At 42.7% G+C, this 15,000-nt stretch overlaps 1 protein-coding gene and 1 long non-coding RNA gene across 14 annotated transcripts in view; one reads left to right on the forward strand and one right to left on the reverse strand.

The window, feature by feature from the left end:
- LOC135098937 (uncharacterized) overlaps positions 1-15,000 on the reverse strand; it is a 27,671-nt gene that overhangs the window by 3,417 nt on the left and 9,254 nt on the right. The window contains exons 3-4 of one of the 2 annotated variants that reach the window (XR_010267508.1): positions 4,917-5,130; positions 3,875-3,998 (exon numbers count right to left, since the gene is read on the reverse strand). This is a non-coding gene — a long non-coding RNA (uncharacterized LOC135098937). The remainder of the gene's footprint in view (positions 1-3,874; positions 3,999-4,916; positions 5,131-15,000) is intronic. The other variant, XR_010267509.1, reaches the window with a different exon arrangement.
- Positions 8,685-15,000, forward strand: part of LOC135098928 (uncharacterized) — an 11,440-nt gene continuing 5,124 nt past the window's right edge. Inside the window, exons 1-6 of one of the 12 annotated variants that reach the window (XM_064001362.1) lie at positions 8,695-8,834; positions 12,260-12,296; positions 12,662-12,714; positions 13,436-13,529; positions 13,697-13,871; positions 14,402-14,710. In XM_064001362.1, coding sequence (XP_063857432.1) covers positions 13,769-13,871; positions 14,402-14,710 — 412 coding nt within the window. In that variant the 5' untranslated portion in view covers positions 8,695-8,834; positions 12,260-12,296; positions 12,662-12,714; positions 13,436-13,529; positions 13,697-13,768. Of the gene's footprint in view, positions 8,835-11,893; positions 11,949-12,259; positions 12,297-12,661; positions 12,715-13,435; positions 13,530-13,696; positions 13,872-14,401; positions 14,711-15,000 lie in introns of those variants that run through there. The other 11 variants (XM_064001354.1, XM_064001361.1, XM_064001359.1 and 8 more) reach the window with 11 other exon arrangements.

Here is a 15,000-nt window from a genome sequence, read left to right on the forward strand (position 1 = left end):
TGTATTTTGGCAGGTCAAGTTGGGCGATGACCTGCAGGTGTGCGCAATTGAAAGGAAGCTGTCGTTTGCTGTGCTTTTGATTATCAATTTCAGAGCCTGGGAGTGTGTGGGTGTGTGTGTGTGTGCGTTTCGCGCTGTTTTGCGTGTGCTAAAGATGAGGATTTCCTGTCTAGTTTAAGATAAGCTTAACATAAAGAGAGAGAGAGAGAGAGAGAGAGAGAGAGAGAGAGAGAGAGAGAGAGAGAGAGAGAGAGAGAGAGAGAGAGAGAGAGAGAGAGAGAGAGAGAGAGAGAGAGAAAAGTTAGTGTGTTTTGTGCTGTTTTGCGGTTGATAAGGATGAGGATTTCCTGTCTAGTTTAAGTAAGATAAGCTAACATGAGAGAGAGAGAGAGAGAGAGAGAGAGAGAGAGAGAGAGAGAGAGAGAGAGAGAGAGAGAGAGAGAGAGAGAGAGAGAGAGAGAGAGAGAGAGAGAGAGAGAGAGAGAGAGAGGCTATAACTGAGATGCAAAAATGCTTTTTATAATGAAAAGTTCTGTCCTCTTCACCAGTAAGAATGTGCCCGTGTCTCTCTCACCCATCCACAGATCCATAGTACGTCCCTTACAGTATGTTGACGAACCCACAGTCACTCCCCACAGTCTCTCACATGAGAGAGAGAGAGAGAGAGAGAGAGAGAGAGAGAGAGAGAGAGAGAGAGAGAGAGAGAGAGAGAGAGAGAGAGAGAGAGAGAGAGAGAGAGAGAGAGAGAGAGAGAGAGAGAGAGAGAGAGAGAGAGAGAGAGAGAGAGAGAGAGAGTTAGTGTTTTTTTTTTTTTTATGTAGGAAGGACACTGGCCAAGGGCAACAAAAAAAAAAAAAAAAAATGGCAGTCCCACAAAAGGGTCAAAGCAGTGGTCAAAAATTGATGAATAAGTGTCTTGAAACCTCCCTCTTGAAGAAATTCAAGTCATAGGAAGGTGGAAATACAGAAGCAGGCAGGGAGTTCCAGAGTTTATCAGAGAAAGGGATGAATGATTGAGAATACTGGTTAACTCTTGCGTTAGAGAGGTGGACAGAATAGGGGTGAAAGAAAGAAGAAAGTCTTGTGCAGCGAGGCCGCGGGAGGAGGGGAGGCATGCAGTTAGCAAGATCAGAAGATCAATTAGCATGAAAATAGCGGTAGAAGACAGCTAGATATGCAACATTGCGGCGGTGAGAGAGAGGCTGAAGACAGTCAGTTAGAGGAGAGGAGTTGATAAGACGAAAAGCTTATGATTCCCCCTGTCTAGAAGAGCAGTATGAGTGGAACCCCCCCCCAGACATGTGAAGCATACTCCATATATGGACGGATAAGGCCCTTGTACAGAGTTAGCAGCTGGGTGGGTGAGAAAAATTGGCGGAGACGTCTCAGAACACCTAACTTCATAGAAGCTGTTTTAACTAGAGATGAGATGTGAAGTTTCCAGTTCAGATTATAAGTAAAGGACAGACTGAGGATGTTCAGTGTAGAAGAGGGGGACAGTTGAGTGTCATTGAAGAAGAGGGGATAGTTGTCTGGAAGGTTGTGTCGAGTTGACAGATGGAGGAATTGAGTTTTTGAGGCATTGAACAATAGCAAGTTTGCTCTGCCCCAATTAGAAATTTTAGAAAGATCAGAAGTCAAGCGTTCTGTGGCTTCCCTGCATGATATGTTTACCTCCTGAAGGGTTGGACGTCTATGAAAAGACGTGGAAAAGTGCAGGGTGGTATCATCAGCGTAGGAGTGGATAGGACATGAAGTTTGGTTTAGAAGATCATTAATGAATAATAAGAAGAGAATGGGTGACAGGACAGAACTCTGAGGAACACCACTGTTAATACATTTAGGAGAAGAACAGTGACCGTCTACCACAGCAGCAATAGAACGGTCAGAAAGAAAACTTGAGATGAAGTTACAGAGAGAAGGATGGAAACCATAGGAGGGTAGTTTGGAAATCAAAGCTTTCTGCCAGACTCTATCAAAAGCTTTTGATATGTCCAAGGCAACAGCAAAAGTTTCACCAAAATCTCTAAAAGAGGATGACCAAGACTCAGTAAGGAAAGCCAGAAGATCACCAGTAGAGCGGCCTTGATGGAACCCATACTGACGATCAGATAGAAGGTTGTGAAGTGATAGATGTATAAGAATCTTCCTGTTGAGGGTATAAGAATCTTCCTGTTGAGGATAGATTAAAAAACTTTAGATAGGCAGGAAATTAAAGCAATAGGACAGTAGTTTGAGGGATTAGAATGGTCACCCTTTTTAGGAACAGGTTAAATGTAGGCAAACTTCCAGCAAGGAAAGGTAGATGTTGACAGACAAGGCTGAAAGAGTTTGACTAGGCAAGATGCAAGCACGGAGGCACAGTTTCGGAGAACAATAGGTGGGACCCCATCAGGTCCATAAGCCTTCCGAGGGTTTAGGCCAGCGAGGGCATGGAAAACATCATTGCGAAGAATTTTAATAGGTGGCATGAAATAGTCAGAGAGGGTGGAGGAGAGGGAGGAACAAAGAGTTTGACTAGGCAAGATGCAAGCACGGAGGCACAGTTTCGGAGAACAATAGGTGGGACCCCATCAGGTCCATAAGCCTTCCGAGGGTTTAGGCCAGCGAGGGCATGGAAAACATCATTGCGAAGAATTTTAATAGGTGGCATGAAATAGTCAGAGAGGGTGGAGGAGAGGGAGGAACAAGCCCAGAATTGTCCAAGGTAGAGTTTTTAGCAAAGGTTTGAGCGAAGAGTTCAGTTTTAGAAATAGATGTGATAGCAGTGGTGCCATCTGGTTGAAATAGAGGAGGGGAAAGAAGAAGAAGCAAAGTTATTGGAGATATTTTTGGCTAGATGCCAGAAATCATGAGGGGAGTTAGATCTTGAAAGGTTTTGACATTTTCTGTTAATGAAGGATTTTTTGGCTAGTTGGAGAACAGACTTGGCATGGTTCCGGAAAGAAATATAAACTGCATGAGATTCTGGTGATGGAAGGATTAAGTACCTTTTGTGGGCCACCTCTCTATCATGTTTAGCACGAGAACAAGCTGTGCTAAACCAAGGTTTAGAAGGTTTAGGATGAGAAAAAGAGTGAGGAATGTACGCCTCCATGCCAGACACTATCACCTCTGTTATGCGCTCAGCACGGGTCTCTGACACGGAAGCAGAGGCAAAACGCCAGAGGCACCTTCGCTTAGGGGGATCCTGAGGAGGGATTGGAGCGATAGGACAAGATAAAGATATGAGATTGTGATTGCAGGAGCCCAACAGAGAAGAAAGGGTGACAGCATAAGCAGAAGGATTAGAGATCAGGAAAAGGTCAAGAATGTTGGGCGTATCTCCAAGACAGTCAGGAATACGAATAGGGTGTTGCACCAATTGCTCTAGGTCATGGAGGATAGCAAACTTGTAGTTAGTTCACCAGGATGGTCAGTGAAGGGAGAGGAAAGCCAAAGCTGGTGGTGAACATTGAAGTCTCCAAGAATGGAGATCTCTGCAAAAGGGAAGAGGGTCAGAATGTGCTCCACTTTGGAAGTATTATTATTATTATTATTATTATTATTATGTTCAAAATATGTATTTAATATTTTTTTATATTTTCAGAAGTGATGGAAGGAAGAAAGAGAGAGAGAAGACAAAGAAGGAAGAGGACATGAGAAGAACGAAGACAATAGGAGAAGAGGAAGAAAAAAGAAGAAATGAGAGAAAGAAGATAGAGGAGAGAGAAAGATAAAGAAGAAATAAAGGAGAATAATATATAGGATGGAAAGAAAAGAAATGAGAGTAATAGATTCTCTCTCTCTCTCTCTCTCTCTCTCTCTCTCTCTCTCTCTCTCTCTCTCTCTCTCTCTCTCTCTCTCTCTCTCTCTCTCTCTCTCTCTCTCACACATGCCTAGTAGAAGAACCTGGTGAGTCCCCGTCAGAAACTTGAAAACATTTTCTGTTCCAGCGAGAGCTCACGAAAGACTTCCAAGCACGTGCGAGTGACTGGATGGTCTGGGAAGTACTCACCCTGGAAACACAGTGAGGGATTGATAAAAGGAAGGATATTGGCAATTGTGTGTTAATTCATATTGCTGTGGTGTGTGCAGGGAAGGACTGGGTAAATATAGGCAGCAGAAGAGGTGAGGAGTGTATGTGAACTGAAGGCAGGAAGTGAAAGACTGGATATTAGATAGAAGAGTGATAGAGGCAAAAAAAGGACTAGATATATAGAACATAAGAACATAAGAAATAAGGGAAGCTGCAAGAAGCGACCAGGCTTACACGTGGTAGTCCCTGTATGAAACACACCTATCTATTTCCATCTGCTATCCCCATCCATAAACTTGTCTAATCTTCTCTTAAAGCTCTCTAGTGTCCTAGCACTAACTACATGATTACTGAGTCCGTTCCACTCATCTACCACTCTATTTGAGAACCAATTTTTTCCTATCTCCTTCCTAAACCTAAATTTTTCAAGCTTGAACCCGTTATTTCTTGTTCTACCCTGGTTGCTGATCCTAAGAATTTTGCTTACATCTCCCTTGTTATAACCCTTATACCACTTAAAGACTTCTATCAGGTCCCCTCTTAACCTACGTCTCTCTAATGAATGTAAATTTAACCGCTTCAACCTCGCCTCGTAAGGGATACGCCTCATCCCCTGTATCCTTTTAGTTATTCTCCTCTGTACTGATTCTAATAGACCTAATATAGACACAGGGAAGGACTGGATAAATATTAGAGGAGGTGACAGAGGCAAAGAGTGTACATTAATAAGGAAAAAATAAGTAAAATCAATGATATACAGGTGAAAACACATACAAACGACCCTAAAACACACACAACCACCCCGAAAACACTGCCAAACACCCAAAAACACACCTAAAAACACACATCCACCTTCATATATCAAAAACACACACACCCAAACACATCCCAGTCCCACCTTAACTAACTTAATCTTATATTCAGCATTCTTTTCCAACTCGGTCCAGAAATAATTTTCATTGCCGGTGACCAAGTCCATAAGTTCCATTGGCTGGAAAAGTTTGAGCACAATACCGTCCCACACCCTGCAGAAGCCATCATGAAATGCCCTGTACTGCTTGTCAATGCTTGTGTTCAGTCTGTAGTCCACCAGCAGGTCCACTTACTCCTGCCTGTAGAAGAGAGACCCAATCAGATGCCAGTTCCTAGATACAAAAAGGGGGCATTTAATTTGGAGGGTGTGTTGAAAGCTCCCTCCTGCAAGAGTTCAAGTCATAGGAAAGAGGGAATACAAAGCAGGCAGGAAGTTCCAGGGTTCGTCTGAGACATGGATAAATGTTGAAAATACTGGGTAACGCTTGCCGACTGAATTTTACACATAAAAGTTGGTCGGCTGAAAAAAAAAAAAATGTTATTTGTGTACTATCAAACCAACTAATAAAATATTAGGAACATTTTTAGCCACCATCACCAAGCAGAGACCAAGAAAAATGGCAAAATTAGATAAATACTGTGTACATCATCTCGGGTCAGGGATGTATCACCACCCTGGGACGAATATACAGTTAACATATCCGTATATAAATTCTGGTACACATGAAAGCAACAACCATGTTTTGATGCCAAATGTTAGCGGGGCACTGGTAAAGACTGTTGATAATGTGTGTGTCAACGTTTTCCCTAAGGTGCCGCTGGTCTGTTTACACCCTGTCTCCCAATGTCTTCCCTGAGTTGTCGCTTTCTTCTCTGGAAATACAACCCGTCCTTTCACACCTTGGTTCTTCTTCCCTGCTATGTTTGTACAACAACCACAACACATGTACAGACTAGGGTTTTACAGCACCACTACAAACTCGTATCTGTCGCCTCAGGTTTGTTGGGTGTTTTGGAGAAGCCGGCGTGTCTGATATCGCCCAGTGTTTCGTCTCCACGCGGTTTAGGCTGTCACAATATCCTGTCAGTACAAATAATACTTGCTCGACTCTCTTAGGGGATAAATTTGCAGTTTCAACCAATACTCCCATCCTCTTTATCTCTTTCACTAAAACCAGGAAGCATAGGAACCTGGTGGGATTTTTTTTTTTTTTTTTGTGTGTGGGGGGAAAGCCGAAACGAGACATTTTTGACATTCCAGAAAAAGTTTAAGGATGACAAACAGCATATTTCGAAAACGGGATTTTTCTATATCATCTTAACCCAACGTAACCAACCTAATCTAACCGTGGGGGGAGAGGAGCTTCGTCCCTCTTGGACTCTCCCTTAAGGTCACTAACCTAACCTCCTAACCCACACACAAGGTAAACTAAGGTAACGTAACATTTTGTCACCTACATTGTCAGTCATACCAGCAGTAATTACTTAACGAAAAATACCTTAAGAAATTGAGGGAACTGACGATAAACTGCCACTTCATATATTGACAGCCAACACGCGTCTCTCTTCCGTGTCCATGGTGAAACTGACGCACCACAGACAGTCCCAGGTACTCCTTCCTCCTCTAAACACACGTGCCTACAAGTGATTGGCTGTCAGATTTCCGTGATTCGCAGCAAGTAACTCCACGACATCACAAGTCTTAACACGTGTGTCAACGTCATGTCACCATCGCGCAAGCGCACTGTTGATGACAAACATATGAACACACACAGCATCCTACGAGAGACGACTACTGGTGGATCTGAGCTAGAATTGACTTGAATCTTTGACATTCTCATCTGAAGTTGTTATTAATTTCCAACAGGGTAAAATAAGGCTAGAAATGCTCCAAATAGTGAGATGTAGACCCTGCCAGGGGCTATGGTTACGTACAGTGTATTGGTTGAAACTGCAATAATACTTTTTAGGGATTTGCCAGATAAGACACAAGTCCCTGTAGAAACCAGTGGAAAATATTCCAAACTAATTATGTAGCAGAAGACAAGAAATAGATGTGAAAACACTGAGAGCATAGCTGCGAGTATTTAGCTCATAATAACTGTTGTGTAGAATGTGCATCACCAGATCCCGTGGAAACTGTCAGCACAAACGCTTAGGATCAATGTTTTGTAGCATTTAAGTGCAGTGCATCAAGATGTATCACGACAGGCGGTTTTAGAGTGTGCTTCCCCAGATAGCATTGACCAGCCCCTGCATTAACACGGCCGGCGATCACCGCATCCATCCACCCACTCACCCTTCCACCTAACTATTCATTCACCCATCCACCTATCCATCAGAACAACAATTTACCCATACACAGAGCAATTAATCCTCCCAACTGGCTACCTACCTAGTCCACCCTTCCATACACCCACCTACTCCCACAGCCGTCCTTCAGCCTAGATAATAACAGTGCTATACCAACGACAGCAACTACTACTACCACTACTACTACTACTGTTGCACTTCCTTACACACTTCCATTCCTCATTTCTTCCTCTTCGTACTAGTACAATCTACGCATTTCAGTCTGAAAACACATGTAAATACCTGGAAAACCCTGGAAACTGAGGGAAATATTGACAAGGAGACACGGGGAAGCAGGAGGGAAGGTCTCCGTCTGGCTTTGATGACGTCATGTGTTCAAGGTGGGTGCTGTGAACGGGCCTGTATCCTTCAATTTACTTAAGACATTTTGGAGGTTATTCATCTTATTTTCGTGGTTGATTCTAACTTTCCTTTACGTATAAGCCTGGGAACTTTATTGAAGACAAAGTCTTCTGCACTTCTTCAAGTGCTTCCTTGGTGTCTTCATTCCCAAATCTTTTCACAAGAATGACTAAACTTTCTGTCACGTGGGAAGAGTCAGATGTTTGTGGAGAAGCCTGTCAAGGAGAAGGAGCCTGCGCTGGAGGGTGACACTCTCTGCTCTTCGCACATCGTGGGTATTACTCTCCTCGTATCTTCTTTTTTTCAGTTGCAGGAATTCCCTGTTGCAGCCCTGCAAAAAGCTCCCATCGGGGAGATTTTCTCGTCCTAGTGCCACTCCTGCCAGCCACGTTCTATTTCCTGCAGAGTGGCAACACCTGCGGCACAGCTGACATGCTGTGCTCTGCAGCTGCAGCTTGGTGCTTTCAAGGTACTCCATTTTCCCCCACAGTGCATGTGCATATGCCATCTGTGAGGTCAACAGAATGACCTTGCCCTGGTGTTGATTGGCTCTGCATCTCGTACACAGCACCGCCCACAGGTGTCACCAGTGCAGCAAGGATGGTGCTGAAAGTAGCCACAGTCTTCATGCGCCGCCTCCCCAGTGCCACTTCTATCAGTCTGTTCTACACAATATTCACCAAGTCACGCACGCAACACACCACTATACGCTCCTAACCAAATTCTGTCATGACCGCCTTGTCTGTTTGCTTATTTAATCTTTCGTTTCATCTCTCTCTCTCTCTCTCTCTCTCTCTCTCTCTCTCTCTCTCTCTCTCTCTCTCTCTCTCTCTCTCTCTCTCTCTCTCTCTCTCTCGGCAACAATTATTGCAAGGGACCGTGTTCTCAAACAATTCAGCACCTTATCGTGACTACTTACAAGCTGTAGTGGAAATGATTGGGATTATCGAGAGAGTTTCCATGATTAAAGCGATAATTTAACGAGGACCAATCAGAGAAACACCAATGGAAACAGGACTAATAATCTAATATGAGTTTTTTAAAATAATTCAGGTGAGAGCCCGGGCACTGTAAAGTCTGCGTTTTCTTGAATGTAACAAAATCGGGAATATTTCAGAACTTCAGAAATATAAGTACTTGGTATTACGCACGCATCCTGGCAGCTCGCGGCGGATTATTACAACTCGTCTAGTGTCCACGCCAACCACCACTACGCCGGACGCACCTCTTCACACTCAGCAGACCCACTGCCCTCGTGCATCACGCTGAGGTCATCCCCCCCTGGAAGGTATAGTCATATTCACTAATCACATAACATGACTTACTTCTTCCTCCGCCGTTTCCCTAAATGTGCCATGTACGAGTCTCCTCCTGTTGTTTCTGTCCCTTGCATCTTTCTCTGTGACTCCCTTCCTTTGCAGTTCTGCCGCAGTTCCTTCTCTCTCTCTCTCTCTCTCTCTCTCTCTCTCTCTCTCTCTCTCTCTCTCTCTCTCTCTCTCTCTGATAGTATGTATGTAAGTTCATTTTCCTTCCTTATTATTGTTTATCACTTGTTTATTTACTCATTAATACGCTTCTCGTCTTTCTCCTGTTTGAGGGCCTTTGTTTGGCGTCCTCTGGCAAGCCATGAGTCACTGTTCCGTATTCAGAAGCGCTCTGCTCTCCCACACAATTATTTTTCAACGCCATAGAGATGACTAGCCGGGTTCTCAAAGAGTTTCACCTTTCAATAATGTAGAAATGTTAATCTGTCAATAGAATCTAAGACTTGAATCTTTGACATTTTAACTTTACATCCTTTCGGTGACCATTACTGTCCTGCCGTAGTGGAGCTGACCGGCCTTTCCACAGTGCTTATCATGATTTATGCGATAGTTGAACAAAGGATTCTGCACCGCCAATAGAAGCACCCATGAGAACCCAATTAACCATGCCTGTCGTCCGCGTTATGACTAGCTGGCTGGTCACACTAAAAATGTAGCAACAGTAGAATAATAGGTTAAGTTTGGTTAGGTTCGGATAGGTTAGATTTGGTAAGGTTAGCTTAGGCTGGGCTCCCTTCGGTTAGGTTCGGTTAAGATGGGTTCTGTTCGGCTATATTAGATGGGGTCCATTCTGTTCGGATAGGTTCGGTTAGGTTAGTTTTGGATTCTCGTCAGGATTATTTTCAAAGGCCACTAAGAAGATGAATCGGGTTCTCATGAAATTTCCTCCTCACTAGAACCATGAAAACGCTGGAAAGGCGCGATGACGTCCACTAAAGACTGTCAGATACACCTGAGGTAACACTCCCAAACATTTGAGAATACGCACCAGTGATGGCTGATAACATTCACGGGACTGGCTGCGGCTCGGTGTGTACAGCGCATATAAGGCACGCATTCAGAAGCGCTCTTCTCTCTCACCACCACTGTTTTCAAAGGCCACAGAAACTATTAGCTGGGTTCTCAAGAATGTTTTTTCTTGTTAATTATGTAGAGATCTTGTTAATCTGTCACTAGAACAATATAACAATATTAAAAAGAAAAAAACATGCTGAAAAACCTGTATAACTTCATCTAGAGCCTTTTGAAATTAGTGAGGTGCGGCGCAGAAATGTTTCAGAATACGGTCCATTGTGTCATGGGTTCGATCCTTGGCAAGCCTCTGTAAAGATCTATATATGTTACCTTTTACGGCAGGCTGCAGGTAAGATTCTCAGTGTTTAGAAACGCGAGACGTCATCGCGTGATACGTAGAACATAAAAACATAAAATGTAGGAAGCTGCAGGAAGCCATCAGGCTTCCTTTACAGTGCAGCAGCTTGCGACAGTACGTACTGCCTGACTCTTGGAAAGTGTATCATGATGACCTTCCGTCCTCTATCCGTACTCCACAGAAAACGTAAAGAGGTGAACTTTGAGATCGTTCCAAGCATGGTTTCCTTTATGGCCAGAAAAAAAAAAAGAACATTATAATGAACCACGAGCAATTTATTTGATCGACGCTTATTAACCTCCTTCTCCCTGCACGAGCATCAGATGACAGGCTGAGAAGTGTTAATCTGTTAACTCTTTAATAGTTGATGATGGGAATTCTTGTCGTAGAAGAAACCACGGTTAGAGAGATCCCAATTTCCACCTCTTACAGTTAGTTTTCCGCATTGCATCTGGCACACACTCTAATATACCAGAAATCGCACAGCAAACATGAGCAGGTACTGTAAGTCTTTAGGAAATTATTATTATAAGCTCTACCGTTTCCACCTTCAAGCACGAGTGTTAAAAATAATGCAGCTAAGAGGGGACTTAAAGGAGGAATCTAAGTGACGCGAAGGATAAAACAGGGCTGACTGAAACACAAACATTGGGGTTAATAATAAAGATAAGGCATGAAGTGACGCTTTCAGGTTTGATAAAGGTTTGGTTCAGGAAAGAGATCAGAACAAATTGATCCTGAAAATTAATAAAGAAGTGAATAAGGTTGTTAGTGGAGAGTCAATAATAAGCTAACATATGAGAGAGAGAGAGAGAGAGAGAGAGAGAGAGAGAGAGAGAGAGAGAGAGAGAGAGAGAGAGAGAGAGAGAGAGAGAGAGAGAGAGAGAGATCGGTTTTCTTTAGTAATCAAACAGTTATTTTACACTCTCTCTCTCTCTCTCTCTCTCTCTCTCTCTCTCTCTCTCTCTCTCTCTCTCTCTCTCTCTCTCTCTCTCTCTCTCTCTCTCTCGTTATCTTATCTTAAATTAGACAGGAAATCCTCATTGGCAGCACACACACACACACACACACACACATACACACGAAGCAAAGACCAAATTCTCCAACATTAAAAAGCCTTTCATGGCGACTCCTTTGAAGAGACTGTGGTGGAAGGTACTTTGAAGAGACTGTGGTGGAAGGTAAAGAGGTTTTCATCTCTACTGTCATGATTCTAGTGATCGTTTAATCAACAAGGATTCTGCATCATCAGTGCGAGAAACACACCTAGGAACTGGATAATAATAATAATAATAATAATAATAATAATAATAATAATAATAATAATAGTAATAATAATGATAATAATAAACTATGTGGCCTGTGAAAAATGTTCTTGAGAATGCTTAAAGCGTTTTAACACTTAATTGTCCCATTTCTTCGTAACTGACACAAATTAAAATCGTTAGTTCTCTCTCTCTCTCTCTCTCTCTCTCTCTCTCTCTCTCTCTCTCTCTCTCTCTCTAAACATGTGTATATAATATAAATTCACATGGTTATGTAAGTGATACGATCTCTCTCTCTCTCTCTCTCTCTCTCTCTCTCTCTCTCTCTCTCTCTCTCTCTCTCTCTCTCTCTCTCTCTCTCTCTCTCTGTCTCTGTGTGTTTCAGGAGGTGACAGGAGGAGCAATGTGGAAGACACGCGTGGTATTCGTCACTGTTTTCAGTAAGTCATATTCTTATGCACATGTTTACTTAATATAAACAATACAAATATTAATATTTTTTTTGTGGTGTATTCAAGTGTGTGTGTGTGTGTGTGTGTGTGTGTGTGTGTGTGTGTGTGTGTGTGTGTGTGTGTGTGTGTGTGTGTGTGCGCGCGCGCGCGCGCATAAGTATTTAGTCTCGATTTTTTCTGTTGCTGTATTAATTTGAATTCTCTCTCTCTCTCTCTCTCTCTCTCTCTCTCTCTCTCTCTCTCTCTCTCTCTCTCTCTCTCTCTCTCTCTCTCTCTCTCTCTCTCCCCCCCGTGTACAGCCTGCGTCTTCCTGACCAGCCATGCTTCTGAAATCGAGTGAGTATGAAAAGGATATCGCACACACACACACACACACACATACTCAATCATCATAATCATCATCATCAGCAGCAGCAGCAGCATCAACATCATCATCATTTCTTCTCTTGGATTACAAGTTTGTATTTATGATATTGTTAACTCTCTCTCTCTATATCTATCTATCTCTCTCTCTCTCTCTCTCTCTCTCTCTCTCTCTCTCTCTCTCTCTCTCTCTCTCTGACGAAGTTCGTACATGCTTCCTTTCATTGCATTAAATCAGGAAATGCAACACAGTTTTCGGGGAAAAAGAAAAAAAAAGAAAAACTCAAATATAATTTGTATAAGTGAGGCTAAGGCTCTTGTAACGCTTTTGTTGACAGGAGCACAACAAGTAGAAGAGACAACCATGAAGATAACGGAGATATTAACCAAGGTCTGTATACTGAAACTTTTCCAGGTGTTATCTCCACTACTTCTGACAGATTGTAAAACTTACTGAGTAATTTCAAGGATGTTTTTATGATTGCAGTTGGAGTTTAACAACTAATCTGTATCATCAATGGAAGAAAAAAAAAAGATATTTAAAGATACGGAACCAATGATTTTTTGTGACTTGTGAAAAAGTCTTTGTGAGAAGCAAAACCGTTTAACAATACGGTTCAATATCATCATACTTGCTCTGTTCCTTCCCCTAATGTCCACCTGCCTGCGATCTGGCATGGAACCTTCCCTAAACTTTCCCAGTGTAGTCCAGTCTCTCATAGCCAGCGACCTTTTCCAGAACTCTCTCATTCTCTTCCAGTCCAGCCTTTCCCGGTCCATGGCACGTCTCTTCCCCACCCTCAACCCACACCTTCCTACTCTCTCCTATAGCCTCTCCCTCTCCCTTCCCACCTTCCAAACCATCCCAGAGGAGAGGGAAACGTGCACCGCTCTTTCCTCCATCATGCTCGACGCATTCCAAACTGATTGTCTTTCCTAAGAGAGTAAAACACGAAGACACTAAAAATAAATGTTCTTTGTTCAGTCCCTGCGTGGGGTGTACACAATCCGAGGCCCTCCAACTCTCCTTTTCCATTTCATTATTTTCATCAAAGTTTCCCTGACAATGAGAGGCCAATGACAGTTCTTCCTCTTTGTTCCTTCACCCACAGGACAGAGAAAAGTAAGGATCGATATCTATGCTAAACCCATGTAACCTTCAACTCGAGTCACCTTGATCCCAGTAAGGACCAGTTTAGATACAAGGTGGGGATTGCTAATAAGTCTGAATGGTGTGTGTGTGTGTGTGTGTGTGTGTGTGTGTGTGTGTGTGTGTGTGTGTTCACAGCCGAGTAATATTAGCCACTTTACTGCAGCTTTCAACAACATTCTAGCATTTCGCCTCTCTTCTCTCCACTTCATTACATCAACAGTTAGACTTCCTGGCGTGTGATTATGACGCAAAATTCAGTAACTGGCAAGACGCAAAGTTAAACAAGCTAGCCATGAAAATTTCGGCACACCCTTACACCAATACGACTTTCCAAATACGAGAAAAGACCACTGGCAAAATAATAGCAACAAATTCTACAGTCACCCCTGCTACAGGTGAGTCGCGCATTTTCGCTTTTCTGTTCTCTCCTCATTTCATTATGGCTGAAAGTTATATATATTCTTTGTATTTCTTTTCACTCTTACTGAAAGACTAACACACACACACACACACACACACACACACACACACACACACACATTCTCTCTCTCTCTCTCTCTCTCTCTCTCTCTCTCTCTCTCTCTCTCTCTCTCTCTCTCTCTCTCTTTACGCTTTACGTGTGGTCTCTGAACATCTTTCAGTTGTAGCATCAACAAAAATAAAATAAGTAAATAAATGAAATAAGATAATAGATTAATAGATAAAATTTAAAAGAAAAACCAAGGTCATTCTCTTCAATGTCGTTTGCCTTTGATTTGTTTAGTAAAGGTAAAAACGCAAAAGAAAATAATGATATTATTTTTTTTCTCCTTTTTCTTTCTTCTGCAGGCAGTCTAAGAGAAGTATGTGGATAAATGTAACAACGTATGTAATGTTGATGCAAGTCCCTTATAACTACCTTAGTCGTGTGTTCTCACCCCAATAGAACCTGAAGCTAGGGTGAGAAGTCTTCAGTGTGATTCCAGAAGATGCACAGCTACCGTGGATAACAATTGCGTTAAATATAATGGTTACAGTATGAAAGTGCAATTCATTCTGAAGCCATCGAGTAAGAAACTCAAGAATCCCCTCGTTAAATACGGTGCCGTCAATTCTGAGGGAAGAGCAACGATAGCATTAAAAGATCTGCTGCCCTTTACGAACTACACCGTAACCGCCAACCCTGCCAACGACGTGGGCGCCGCCACCGACCCCTCCCTCTCCAAAGAAACCTCCTTCATCGCAATTTCCCAATGTGAGACTCCGTACTTGTGCCTGTGTGAGACTTACGGTGGTGAAGGTGGCACGTGAGACGCTTCTGGCAGACTAGGTAGTGTGGTGCGCCACCTCCACCATCACCCCCACAACAACAACAACAACAACAACAACAACAACATAATCCTTTGTTCTTCTTTAGGACAACATTTATAGACTTTTTTTTACCATTCGTTTGTACTTGGTCCCTCTCTTTAATACATTAAAAAATAATACTAATAGTAAAAGAAATCCTCACGAATAGGGGGTGGTAAAACAAACCACGTAACA

Source organism: Scylla paramamosain, unplaced genomic scaffold (genome assembly GCF_035594125.1).
Source record: "Scylla paramamosain isolate STU-SP2022 unplaced genomic scaffold, ASM3559412v1 Contig93, whole genome shotgun sequence".
NCBI lineage: Eukaryota > Metazoa > Arthropoda > Malacostraca > Decapoda > Portunidae > Scylla > Scylla paramamosain.